This window comes from Capricornis sumatraensis, chromosome 13, assembly GCF_032405125.1.
Source record: "Capricornis sumatraensis isolate serow.1 chromosome 13, serow.2, whole genome shotgun sequence".
NCBI classification, from domain to species: domain Eukaryota; kingdom Metazoa; phylum Chordata; class Mammalia; order Artiodactyla; family Bovidae; genus Capricornis; species Capricornis sumatraensis.
Window position 1 is genome coordinate 84,044,001 of NC_091081.1, and position 14,119 is coordinate 84,058,119.

At 49.1% G+C, this 14,119-nt stretch overlaps 1 protein-coding gene across 1 annotated transcript in view; it reads right to left on the reverse strand.

Moving 5' to 3' along the window:
* Positions 1-14,119, reverse strand: part of PRKN (parkin RBR E3 ubiquitin protein ligase) — a 1,204,761-nt gene that overhangs the window by 4,322 nt on the left and 1,186,320 nt on the right. The window contains exon 13 of the mRNA XM_068985007.1: positions 2,279-2,396. Within this exon, the coding sequence (XP_068841108.1) occupies positions 2,279-2,396 (118 nt within the window). The remainder of the gene's footprint in view (positions 1-2,278; positions 2,397-14,119) is intronic.

Genomic DNA, 14,119 nt, shown 5'->3' on the forward strand with positions numbered 1-14,119 from the left:
CCTGACTCTTTCTAACCATGAGTCATTCATCTCCAGTTGATTCAAACAGAATTTTGAGAAGACATAACCTCTCCCTTCATCCTTCAGGATCACACTATGCAAAATTGCAAAGAAGCATTTTTCGCTCAAGGATACATTCTGTGCCCTTTTTGTTTTTTAAATATACTTAGCTCTGCCTTGTTCTTTGAAAGCTTGCCTGTCCCTGTGGCGCTAAAGAACGCTCGTCTGTGCCCCAGGTTTTCGCTCGTGTATTGATTCCGAGAATACTCTGTAACACGTGGCCCTGGACCTCGTGCCTGCGATCAGGATTCCAAACGACAGATCTGTGTGTATGGCGAGGATCCTGGGTACGCTGAGCTGGAGACAGTAAAGTGAACACACATTCTGTGGACGTTAAAAGCGGTCATAGAACATTAAAAAAAAAGCCTAGAGGTGAAACATCAGTGCTTTCCGTGCATATGGTACGTCACAATATTTCGTAGAAAGAACCAGATTAGGAAACGTTGCTACAGTCAGGAAGCACTTGACGCCTTCGATTCCATCTTCTGGGGGTGCAGGTGTGGTCTGACTCAAGGCAGATCTGAGCCCGTGGGTTTCCGGCCTCAGGCCCTTGAGTGGCGCCCTGCCTGAAAGAATCGAGTCCAAGCCCCTTGGGTCATGCAAGGCCCTGCACCGCACCCACCTGCTTCAGCCGAGGCTCCTCGTCCTCATAGAGGAACGAGCTGGGCTTCTTGCACGCGGTATGTGGATGTTTCATACTTGCTGCCCTTATACCTGCCAGCTGCCTGGAGGCTTGCCTGCCTCGTGACACCAATTCTCATTCTGGGCTCAGGCATCATGTCCACCAGGGTCTCTTAACCCCAGGGTCTTTCTCCAGCTCATTTTCTCTACCGTATTTTAGGAAAGTATCTATGTATGTGTCTTTCTCTGTACCTAGCTCCTTTTACATTCACCAGGATATTTATTTATCAGGTGCCCTTCTGGGCTCCAGGGGATAGACAGCCAGGGTTCCTGACCTTTGAAAATAGCAGAGTGGGTTTCTTACAGGATACCGGCCCGTGCTTCTCAGCGCTGCGCCTCCTCTCCGGTGAAAGGGCCTGGGCTGCTTTCTCAACCCTGCTCAGTCCGTGAGGACCAGGGAGGCTCTTTCCTCTGATTCTGGTGTTGTCTTCTCTTTACAGGTTGGGGCCAGGCCGCTGCAGGCCCAGGAACATTCCAGATCATGAAGGCATAACGATGACTCAGTGGATACATTCTAGGACTTAACCTGCGGTGCTCTCAGGCTGTCTTTGGTTGGTGGCGTTCAGTTGCTCAGTCCTGTCCACCCCATGGACGGCAGCATACCAGGCTTCCCTGTCCCTCACCATCTCCCAGAGGGTGCTCAGATTCACATCCATCACGTCGGAGATGCCATCCAGCCATCTCATCATCCCCTCATCTCTGTCGTCCCCTCTCTTCCTGCCCTCAATCCCTCCCAGCATCAGGGTCTTTTCCAATGAGTCACCTCTTCACATCAGGTGGTCAAAGGATTGGAACTTCAGTTTCAGCACCAGTCTTTCCAGTAAACATTCAGGACTGATCTCCTTTAGGATGGACTGGTTGGATCTCCCTGCAGTCCGAGGGACTCTCAAGAGTCTTCTCCAGCCCCACAAAAGACTTTCCCTACAGTCCTTAGCAGAGCAAAGAGAGGCTGCAGGGCCCACCCTGGGGCTGCGGGCGGGGTTTCACTCACAGCAGGCCAGCTCTCAGCCCCAGGCCGATGAGTATCTCAGCATCAGAGCGCTCTGGGGAAACGGCAGACTGGGAAGTTCCCTGTGTGTGTCAGTCACTTAGTCACGTCCCGTTCTTTGTGACCCTATGGGCTGTATTCCGCTAGGCTCCTCTGTCCACGGGATTCTCCAGGCCAGGATACTGGAGTGGGTTGCCATTTCCTTCTCCAGGGGAGTTCAGTAGTGTTAATAATAAGTAATATAAGGGCGGTTCGTGTTTCTTGAGCGCTCTTTCTATACCAGGCACCAGGGAAGCATTTGCCATCTGTCCTGCCACCTGATCCGACAGTTGCGCAGCTTCTGTTTAGCATCTCCATTTTACAGACGAGGACTTGTGGTTTAGGAGGTTAAGAAGCTTGACGTGGGTGCTAAGATTCAAACCCTGTCCAGATGGCCCCAAGGCCCCAGTGCTGAGCCCCTCAGCTAGCAAGCCTTCGTAGATCTGACTTCTCTGCTGCCCTCCGAGAAGAGCCCACCGTAGCCGCGCTCTTCGGCCAGCCCAGACTCACCATTTTTCTCCACGGGGACGTGGCAGCGGGGACAGGGCTTGGTGGTCTTCTTGATTGTTTCTTTGGAGGCTTCCTCCCACCGGGCCTGCTCTGCCGCCTTCTCATCGACTCTGTAGGCCTGGGAAGAGAAGACAGGGGGAAGAGACAGTCAGATCTTCATAGTGGGCTGAACACGGGTTCCTTGAGACGCTGTCCTGGAAATTCTTGGACACGGAGGTCGGGCAAGAAGCTCGGAGGGAAACTCACTCGACAAGGGGTGGACAGGCCCCGGCACGGTTTTCTTGGCATGTGCTTACAAGCCAAGAAAAGACCGTGTGGCTTTGTGGTCTGAGCTCGTCCTTTGTGCTGTTTTGACTGCTTGTGATAAACAACATCTCTCGGGTGCTGATACGCGGGCAGGGTGAGACAGGCCCTGAAACCCTTCTCGTCAGGTGTTTCATCAGGCGTGTGCGCTACGTTTAATTTTACATCGGGGATTAGACAAGTTAAACCACTGCCCGAAGCAGATAGGTAGGAGAGTCTCTGTGACTCCAAGATCTTCGCTTTTCAGCTTTCTTCAACATCTTACCATCTTGCATTCCTGTACCCGGATAGGAATGTGGTGGCCGATGAGATGGTGCAGGAAGAGGGAGGTGAAGCTGATGTGACCGAGGAGATGGGGCAGCAGGAGCCAGGAACAGCCAGAGGTCAAGACGGGGCCTTGGAGCCAGCTGCCTGGGTTCAAATCCCTACCCGGGTAGGCGGGTTTGGGAACACTGCATAGCTCCCTGAAAGTTCCCATCTCAGATGGAAATTGATCTATCTAGTGCACTGTACCAAGGATCAAGTGGGTCAATGTCTTTAAAGAAGCGAAAAAACAAGTGTCTGACACCCATTAAGTGATGCTATGGATGACCTGGGCATCTACAACAAGCTCTCAGAAATACTTGCTAATGTCATTCGCGTCAGAGGAATGACTTATCCCTGACTCAGACCACAGAAAGGAGGAGGGATTTCAAAGGCGCCGCTGCAGATAGTCTGTTCAGACACTACAATCTCTTCACTTACTTCAGTGTTGAGTGAGACGTGCAACGAAAGAGTTGGGACATTTTTGGATTCAGTACAAGAACTCTGTGGTCTAGAAATATATTTCAAATGGAAATCCAAACAGAACCCTTCTATCTTGGCCTCTACAGAATTTAAAAGTTTTCTTCTACACTTTAAAATTAATACAAACATGCAAGTCATTTTATTAATCTGTGATGACTCTTAAAACATTCCCAAGCCTATTTTTAGGTTGCTTGTGGGCTAAGTTGCTTCAGTGGCATCTGACTCTTTGCAGACCTGTGGCCTGTAGCCTGTCAGGCTCCTCTGTCCATGGGATTCCCCAGGCAAGAATACTGGAGTGGGTTGCTATGCCCTCCTCCAGGGGATCTTCCCGATCCAAGGATCGAACCCATGTCTCTTATATCTCCTGCACTGGAAGGTGGGAAGCCCATTTTTAGGTTAGGACACTACTAAAAAATGACTTAAATATAAGTTAGTAAAGAAATCGTATAATACAAAATGCTCTAACACTCTGATATTACTCTAATAAAAACATTGATAAAGCTTTATAGATTTACAGCACATTAATTTTTTGCACTTTGATTTCCTCATTTCAGTGGATCCTCATGGTAACCTGGAGAAGACAGGCAGATATCAAACCAAGGAAGCTTCTGAGTAGTAAAAATGCCGAGGGCCGGGTGTCAGGATGCTGGTATAAAACAGTACCAGGGGCGACTGAATGCAAAGATCTGGGAAACCTGGAGGACGGAAACCCAAACCAGAGATTCTCTGGCCCAGAGCCTTGCGCTTTGACGATCAAACTCCGCCCAGCACCGCTGCCTCTTGGCAGGTTTTCTACATGGTGAGAGTGAAGACAGTGAAGGCCAGAGGGTGGGAGGGCTGTGGTCAGAAATGTCTGCCTCAGTAAGTACAGCAGCTGTCCCCTGAAACCACCATCCAGGGAGGGACGTAGGTCAGGCACGGAATCTGGCGAGTGGATCCTTCACCCCAGACACCAATCCAACTGGTATCATGTCATCATCAGAGTCTACATATTTTTGAAATATTTAAGTTTTCAGTCTTTTAAGAATGAAGCACTGGGAAGTAAGTGGGCTTCCCTGGTGGCTCAGCAGTAAAGAATCAGCATGCCAAGCAGGAGTCACAGACTCATTCCCTGGGTCAGGAAAATCCCCTGGAGAAGGAATTGGCAACCCACTCCAGTACTCTTGCCTGGAGAATCCCATGTACAGAGGAGCCTGGCGGGCTACAGCCCATGGGGTCGTAAAGAGTCCGATATGACTCAGCGACTTAACAATAACCACACTTAGATGTCTTTACATCTCAGATGCAGCATTTAATGGTTTCATGGTAATGAGTATTTATGTTTCTGTTACTTCCAACAGAAAGTGAGTTCATCCAAGGCCAAGGTCATGGCTGTGTCTTCCTCACCTCTTCAGTGTCTGTCTGGCACCAGTGGCCTGCACCCAGTGGGCACTCAGTACATTTTAGCTGAGTCAACCAACAAATGACACATCCCAAGCAGGTGCCAACTTGACAGTCGTCTGGAATCGAACCCTGTGAGCCAAGAAGGGCATATCCCCGATGGTGGTCATCGAGGTGAGACCAACTCCTTTCTCTTCATCGGCTCTTCTCTTCACAAAGGTAAACGTCCTTTATAACTCAGAGGGTGTCACGTGATTTTCGAACAGTTAGAATAAAGCAGAGTCAGGATAACACAAAGAAGCAACCGCAGGTCACAGAGGACTCCCTTTGGCTCTGGGACAACGTAAAGACTATTCCTGGCCAACAGCCCAGTGATAAAGCTGTGATGAATGAGAATGTCACAAGATTTAATAAGTAGGTCTGTATCTCAAGTACGTATCTTATCTGACCCTACGTCTCTAGCTTCTTTTTTTTTTCCTGTTAAGGTCCAGGAGCTTGTAATACTGTAGTGATGGTTTAAAATTGCTTACTAGGGCCATAAAGATCAGAGAAACTTATAATGTCACTGACCGAAGACTAAGTTGAAAATGCCGCTTTTCAGCAATCTGGTGCACTGCATGCTAAAGGTAATTGCTCCCAGGTGTATACACCTGAAGGTGCTGGATGAATAAATAGGCAAGCAAGAGACGCCTTTGCTAAGTAAATGGTTGATTTGATGGGAACGTCAGGAAAATCCCTGAAGCTCAGGATGAGAAAGAGAAAATTCTGCTGGTTTAGGGAGGGAGGAATCTGATGTTAGCAAGTGGGGCGGTTTGCCTAGTCCCAGGGTGCCCAGGGCTTGGTCTTTACAAGCAGAGATGGAACCTGGGCCCGAGCAAGACGGAAGGTGGATCTTCCCATCACTTTGCTTACACACATACACACAAGCCCCATGCACAGAAATCTATGAAAAGAATTCATACCACCTGATTAAGCTTTAAAAAAGCCTCATGCCAAAAAGTTGATTTGACTGTATAGCCAAGAACCTAGCTGAAGCAAAAATATTTTCTGTAGAGTAATGCTCTTTTAAAAAGCCAAACCTCAACAAACAAAAAAACAAAAACACAAATAAAATTCCAAGAAACCTGGGATCACAATTTAAAAAAAAAGTCGGCAAATACAGGAGAAAACAAGCTGCCGCGAGAGAAAGTGGCAGAAACGCAACACTGCAGACCCCGACCCGCAAAGGCCGTGGGCACCGGGACGACCGGGGCGGAGCACAGAATAAATACGCTTAGCGAGACGAATGAGCTTAGTTACAAAAGAGAAGCAGACTCACAGACACAGAGAACCAGCTTACGGTCACCAGTGGGGAAAGGGGGCGGGGAGGGATTGGCAGATACGCCTGCCACGTATGAAACAGATAAGCAACAGAGATTTCCTGTATAACGCAGAGAATGATATTCAGTCTCTTATAATAGCCTATAATGGAAAAGAATCTGAAAAAGAATATGTATCTACACACACACACACACGCGCACACACACACACACATACACACATGTATTGAAGGATTCCCCCATGGCTCAGTGGTAAAGAATCCGCCTGCCAGTGCAGGACATGCAGGAGACACAGGCTTTATCCCTGGGTTGGGAAGATCCCCTGGAAGAGGAAATAGCAATCCACTCCAGTATTCTTGCCTGGGAAATCCTATGGACAGAGGAGCCTGGAGGGCTGGAGTCACAAGAATCAGACACGGCTGAGAGACTCACCACACAGATATATGCATAACTCAATCATTTTGCTGTACACCTGAAACTAACACAATATTATAAATCAACTGTAGTTTAAAATTCACTGCAGATGGTGACCGCAGCCATGAAATTAAAAGACGCTTACTCTTTGGAAGAAAAGTTATGACCAACCTAGACAGCATATTAAAAAGCAGAGACATTACTTTGCCAACAAAGGTCCGTCTAGTCAAAGCTATGGTTTTTCCAGTAGTCATGTATGAATGTGAGAGTTGGACTATAAAGAAAGCTGGGCTCACATACACATATATATTCTTTCCATATTCTTTTCCATTATGGTTTATCAAAAGATATTGAATATAGTTCCCTGTGCTAAACAGTCGGAGCTTGTTGTTTTTGCTTTTTAATATTTAGACCTGGTATGCAGCCAGTGCTTTTAAAATTTAATTCATTATTTTTATTTTGGCTGCACTGGGTCTTCATTGCTTTCCGCGGGCTTGGTTGCTCTGTGGCAGGTGGGATCTTAGTTCCTGCACCAGGGATTGAACCCAGGTTCCCTGCATCGGAAGGCAGTTTCTAAACCACTTGAAGCAGAACGCTGCTGTTTATCTAACAAGGTCGGATAAACGATTATTCTCTGTATAATAGTTTGTATTTGCTCTGTGCTCAGATGCTCAGTCGTTTCTGACTCTTTGTGATCCCATGGACTGTGGCCACCAGGCTCCTCTGTCCATGGGGTTCTCCAGGCAGGAATACTGGAGTGGGTTTTGCCATTTCTTTCTTCAGAGGATCTTCCTGACTCAGGGATTGAACCCGGGTCTCTTGCATTGCAGCAGCTTCTTTAACAACTGAGCCACGAGGGAAGCCCTTTCCTGTGATGTGCAAACAGCAAAGAGGACCCAGGGCTGAAGGCCGAGGCAAGGTCACAGAGCGGTTCTACAGGCTGAGGCCGCGGGGCGGACGTCAGCTCCTTGGAGCCCAGCGCTGCCCCCCGCCACCCGCCACCGCCTGCTCTGTGGCTCTCTGCCCACGGCCCCGCGGCCAGTCCTCGCTTCTGCCTGACCTGCTGCAACTGCTCTCAAGGGGATGTGGATGAGGCCGCGGCTGTCAGAGCCGAGGCTGGCTTTTCCTTGTCCTTTTCATCTCTGCTTGTCTCACTGCCCAGCCCGCTCCCCCCGCTGCTGGCTGCCTTCCTCGTTGGGAGAACAGAGCCCCCGAGATCTCCACAATCCCCTCGGGGGCCTCCAGGCCCGCGTCAACGTCATTCTTGCTTCTTTCGCTTCACCCAACTGGATCCACCGGAAGCAGGACAGTCAGGGGCCCAGCTCTCTGCTGCGGGCCCACCTGACGTCAGGGAGCCAAGGAGCAAGCGCTGGGCCATCCTTCTAGTGGCTTCTCTGTGTCCAGGCAAACCAGGGGGAAAAGTGCTGTCGAGAGCCTCTCCACTGACACCTTTCTCAGCATCCTTTATGAGCATCCTTGGTACCGATGTACAAATCCTTCTGGAATGATTGCTAGCAGTGGTTGGGTGTGCCCACTGCTATGGGATCACATCATTTAGACACATACGCGCACCTTTGCTTGTGCTCACAACCTGGAGATGCGGATCCAGGGTGGAGTCCACAAATGTGACTGGCTGGCGCTGGGGTGGGCACTTCTGTGGTGGTCCAGTAGCTACGAAGCTGCCTTGCAATGTAGGAGATGCGGGTTCGATCCCTGGTTGGGTGGGGGGACTAAGATCCCATGTGCCATGGGGCGAGTAAGCCTGAGTGTCCCAGCTACTGAGCGTGTGTGCCATGACTAGAGAGTCCAGGCGCTGCAGCGGAAGGTCCCACATACCACAACTGAGACCCGACACAGCCAAATAAATAGGCATTTATAACAATGCCCTGGGGGTTCGTGGGGCACAGGCCGGCTTGGGAGGCACCTCGCTTGAGACTAAGAGCCTGCCTAGTTGGATGAACTCACCCTCCCTCATGCTTTTAGGCATCAAGCTATAAAGCAGGGACTTGGCAGTGCATGCCAGGAGGTGACTCAGCACCATTATCCTACGTGAGCTTGACTGTGGCTCCCACAGGGCAGTGTGACAGTTAGGCGCATTGCACAGACCCCTGTGTCTGCTTTGTGTTCATCCGCACGCCGGGGGTCAGTGCGTGAGTGCACGTGGGGGGCAGGAAGTGTGGGCGTGGGATGGGACGGGCCTCTCTTCTTACATGAAAGTCAAAGTGACTCAGTCGTGTCCGACTCTTTTTGACCCCATAGACTATACAGTCCATGGAATTCTCCAGGCCAGAATACTGGAGCCTTTCCCTCCTCCAGGGGATCTTCCCAATCCAGGGGTCAAACCCAGGTCTCCTGCCTTGCAGGTGGATCCTTTACCAGCTGAGCCACCAGGGAAGCCCAAGAATACTGGACTGGGTAGCCTATCCCTTCTCCCAGCGGATCTTGCCCACCCAGGAATCAAACCAGGGCCTCTTGCATTGCAAGCGGATTCTTTACCAACTGAGCTCTCACAGAAACCCCTTTTTTTTTACATAGTCAATGTCTAAAAAATCAGCAGTTTCTCCTAATTCCTATATACCTTCAAAATCCATCTCAGCAAGGTCAACTATTGGCATGACAGACAGCCTGTGGCCCAAGCAGTGACCGTGGTTTTGTTTGTAGGTGGTAATGGTCAAGTGGACGCTTAGAGCTGCCTGCATCCTGAGAAGTGGTTCAGAGAAGGGCTTAGAGGCATCGATCCCTGGGCTCAAATGCCAGCTTTCTTCTTCGCTTGCTGTGTAACCATGGACAGACCCCAAGCCCCAGGCTCTGGTCACCTGTGTGATGGACACAGTTCACACCTCACAACGGTGGCTGTGAGTCAAGAATATAAGCACGCAGGCTCTTAGCACAGAGCCTGGGGCACCCCGAAGGCATCAACATCACCAACCTCATCTTGTGTTTATAGAGGTGACACTATCAGACTGTGGGGTTTGTATAAACTGAAAAGACCAATGGAATCCCCTTTGAAAAATGCAGGCAAATCAAGTGCCCTCAGAGAGATTTTAAAATTTGTGCCTAGGAGACACTGTTGATATAGATGCAAGTTAGAGCTACTTGAAAATGCGGAAGCAGTGTCAGATTTCATTGTCTAGGGCTCTGAAATCACTGCAGATGGCAACTGCAGCCACGAAATTAAAAGACACTTACTCCTTGGAAGAATAGCTACAACAAACCTAGAGAGTGTATTAAAAAGCAGAGACATCACTTTGCTGACAAAGGTCCGTATAGTCAAACCTATGGTTTTTCCAGTAGTCATGTATGGATATGAGAGTTGGACCATTAAGAAAGCTGAGTGCTGAAGAAATGATGCTTTCAAACTCTGGTGCTGGAGAAGATTCTTGAGAGTCCCTTGGACAGCAAGGAGCTCCAATCAGTCCATCCTAAAGGAAATCAGTCCTGAATATTCATTGGAAGGACTGATGCTAAAGCTGAAGCTCCAATACTTTGGCCACCTGATGCAACCTGCTGACTCATTGGAAAAGACCCTGATGCTGGGAAAGACTGAGGGCAGGAGGAGAAGGGGACGATAGAGGATGAGATGGTTGGATGGCATCACCGACTCAATGGACGTGAATTTGAGCAAGCTCTGGGAGATGGTGACGGACAGGGAAGCCTGCTGTGCTGCAGTCTATGAGGTCGCAAAGAGCTGGACACGACCAAATGGCTGAACAACAGAACAACGTGAGAGACTCTTTGCATGCATGTCATCTTTCCAGCTTTAGGAAACTTATCTGTGACATCTGTTTACCCTGGGGCCTCCTTGATGGCTCAGCAGTAAAGGACCCACCTGCCAATGCAGGAGCTGAGGGTTTATCCCTGGCTCAGGAAGACCCCTTGGAGGAGAGCATGGCAACCCACTCCAGTACCCTTGCCTGGAGTATCCCACGGACGGAGGAACTTGGCAGGCTACAGTCTATGAAGTCACTAAGAGCTGGACACAACTTAGTGACTAAACAACAACAAATATCCTACTTCTAAAAGTCAATTTAAATCTATTTTCCAAAAAGGATCTGATTGGCATTAATTTCTAAAATTAGTTAGCTGGAATCAGATGAGAATGTTTTCAGGTGAACACCAACTGTGAAGTGTCGCCTTTATTATCAAAACTGAATGCCCAGATAGCACCCACTTGCCACATCTTTAACTGAAAACTCCTGCCTCTGCAGAGAGTAGTGGTCTCAGCAGACAAATGTTCTAGTCCAAGAGCGCTGCTTGTGAGCAGCGCGCCCCCTGCCGGTGAGTTGGAACACTGCGGTTCCCTTTCAGGCACAAAGATTCTTGGAACTATTAATATTTATTACTCTCTCTTTTTGAACTGTGGTGTTGGAGAAGACTCTTTGGAGTCCCTTGGACTGCAAGGAGATCCAACCAGTCCATCCTAAAGAAGATCAGTCCTGGGTGTTCATTGGAAGGACTGATGTTGAGGCTGAAATTCCAATACTTCGGCCACCTGATATGAAGAGCTGACTCATTTGAAAAGACCCTGATGTTGGGAAAGATTGAGGGCAGGAGGAGAAGGGGATGGCAGAGGATGAGATGGTTGGGTGGCATCACTGACTCAATGGACATGAGTCTGAGTGAATTCCGGAAGTTGGTGATGGACAGGGAGGCCTGGCATGTTGTGGTTCACAGTGTCGCAGAGTCGGACACGACTGAACTGAACTGAACTGAACTTTTTTTGGGGGGGAATCTATGTATTTATGCGCTTCCCTGGTGGCTCACTGGTAAAGAATTTGCTTACAATACAGGAGAGGCAGGAGACAGGGGTTCGATCCTTGGGTCGGGAAGATCCCTTGGAGGAAGAAATGGCAACCCACTCCAGGATTCTTATCTGGAGATTCCATGGACAGAAGAGCCTGGTGGGCTACGATTCATGGGATCGCAAAGAGTCAGACACGACTGATGTCACTGAGCAGAGCACAGCAGCTGTGTATTTACATAGCATTAGTTTATATGATAACTATATTTAATCAGTAAATACTGCGAATATATCTATCTCCACGTGTATTTAGAAGGAAATCACTTAAGCGCTAGAATGTAAAGGAGGGTCAGGCATTGGACAGGGAGAGCTGCCAGGCTACACTCCCGGCGCTCAGCTCCAGACTTCCCAGGCCATGCCGTCACATTTGGTCTGGAAGGATATTCTTGACGATGACAGCACCAGAGGTGATTTCTGCTCTTAGCGTGATCAGAACGAGGCACCACTGTGGGATTAGATCTTATACAGCCCTGCCTACCCCAAGGGACCTCATAGAGTGGAAGGAAGGTAAATAATGTCTGTGAGCATGCTTTGAGATGGCTGGGGAAAGAGGACAGCCTAAATATTAAGCTGTCAGATTATTAGTGAGGGTATCACTTAATGGGAATTTTAAAGTTCTTTGTGGTTAACTAGTCTCACGAATTGACAAACGGGGGAACTGTGCAGTCGGGTGAGGAAGGTAACCTGAGCTGGATGTTGGATGATGGAGGTCTTGAGGTCACGGATCGCTCAGGCCGGTCAAGACTAAAATGATCCAGGCAGACAGGAGCTGGAATGTGGAGGCATCCCTGATGCAAAGAGGGAGCTGGAGCAGAGAACAAGCCTGTCCTTTGTGTAAAGTGCAGATATTCTGGTACAAAGCCGACTGTTATGGTTTTTTTTTGTCGAGCTGGCACAGAAACCCCTTCATTCAGCAAACATGTGGTGGATGCCTGCGATGTGCCAGGCACTGTTCTAGGTACTGGGAATATGTAAACAAAAGAGAATACGCAGACAACGGACAAAAGCAGTCCCTGCCCTGGAGCGCTGGCAAGTCAGCACAGCAGCGGCTCTCAGCCCGTGGGGGCGCCTGCGGGGCTTGTTCAGACACTGGTTGCTGTAGACCACCCGCCTCGCTCAACTCCCGCCCCCAAAGCCAGCAGTCTCCTCCCAGTTTCTGGATCACCAGGGTTTTTTACAATTTATTTATTTATTTTTTAAAACAGGACAGAATCTGAGCCCCCTGTGTTGGGAGCTCAGAGCGCAGTCACTGGACTATCAGGAAAGTCCCTGGATCAGTAGGTCTCACCATGTTCCTGAGTGATGCCCTAGTAGCTGGCCTGTGGATGACCCTTTGAGACAGGACATCTGTATACATTGCATTCAGCACAGAGACAAGGAATTCTGTGTGTGTGTGCACGCGCGCGTGTGTGCTCTAGCACAGATTGTCTTGGAGGTGTGCGTCTCATCTCTGCAGCCTGATGTAAACGTATGGGGGCGTGTGTGTGCCAGGATGAGGATGGATGAGGGAAGAATACCATGCTTAGGGTACACCGTGATTGGTCAGGCTCCACGCTAGGCATGGTGCAAGTGTTATTCATTAAATCCTTTTGGTTTTACAACATCATGTTACGATGAGGAAAGCATGTCTTGGAGAGGTCATATAATTCACCTACTGATGACTACAGCTCATGTGTCAGTGAGGGTTCATTCTCTAAACACACAGAACAATAGGAGATATATATATACACACATATATATATGTATATATACATGACTGCAAGGAGACCCAACCAGTCCATACTAAAGGAGATCAGTCCTGGGTGTTCACTGGAAGGACTGATGTTGAAGCTGAAGCTCCGGTACTTTGGCCATCTGATGCAAAGAGCTGACTCATTTGAAAAAGACCCTGATGCTGGGAAAGATTGAAGCCAGGAGAAGGGGATGACAGAGGATGAGATGGTTGGATGGCATCATCGACTCAATGGACACGGGTTTGGGTGGACTCCGGGAGTTGGTGATGGACAGGGAGGCCTGGCGTGCCGCGGTTCATGGAGTCGCAAAGAGTTGGACACGACTGAGCAACTGAACTGAACTGATATATATATATATGTACACATGTACATATATATGTATAAAATATGGAAGAATTACTTTAAGGAATTGGCTCATGGGATTGTGGGAGCTGGTTAGTTCAACATCTGTAGGGCAAGCTGGAAATGCAGGAGGAGTTTCCAAGTTATAATCACAAGGCTGAATTCCTTTTTATCTGGAAAATCTCAGTCTTTGCTTCATGAGCCTTAAGACAGGGCTGATCATAAGGCCTTCAGGTGATTAGATGAGGCCCACCCACATTGTGGGTCATCTATTTGACATGAGTCAGCGAACTGGTGGTAGAGGTTAACCACATCTACAAACTGACTTCCCAGCAGCGCGGAGACTAGTGTCTAACAAAGCAACTGTGCAGCATGAGCCAGGCTGAACCCCCATCAACCCCTGCAGCTAGTCCCAGCCGACACTCACTCTTAACACCAGGCCTATTGGACTTCAAAGCCATTCCGCTTGGCCTTGGACTCCTCACAGGACAGGGCTCACCAGATAAGAGATGTACACTTAATTTCTGCAGAAAGAAATTCAACGCGAACTTGGAAATGAAAATAACAGCCATCAATTCGAATGTGCTGACATGGGACTTCTCTGACCGTCCAGCGGTTAAGAATCTGCCTCGCAACGCAGGGGACATGGGTTCAGTCCCTGGTGGGGGACCAAGATCCCACACGCCAGAGCAGCTAAGCCCACATGCCGAAACGAGAGGGTCCACGCTCTGCAACGACAGGTTCCGAATGTCCCAACTAAGAC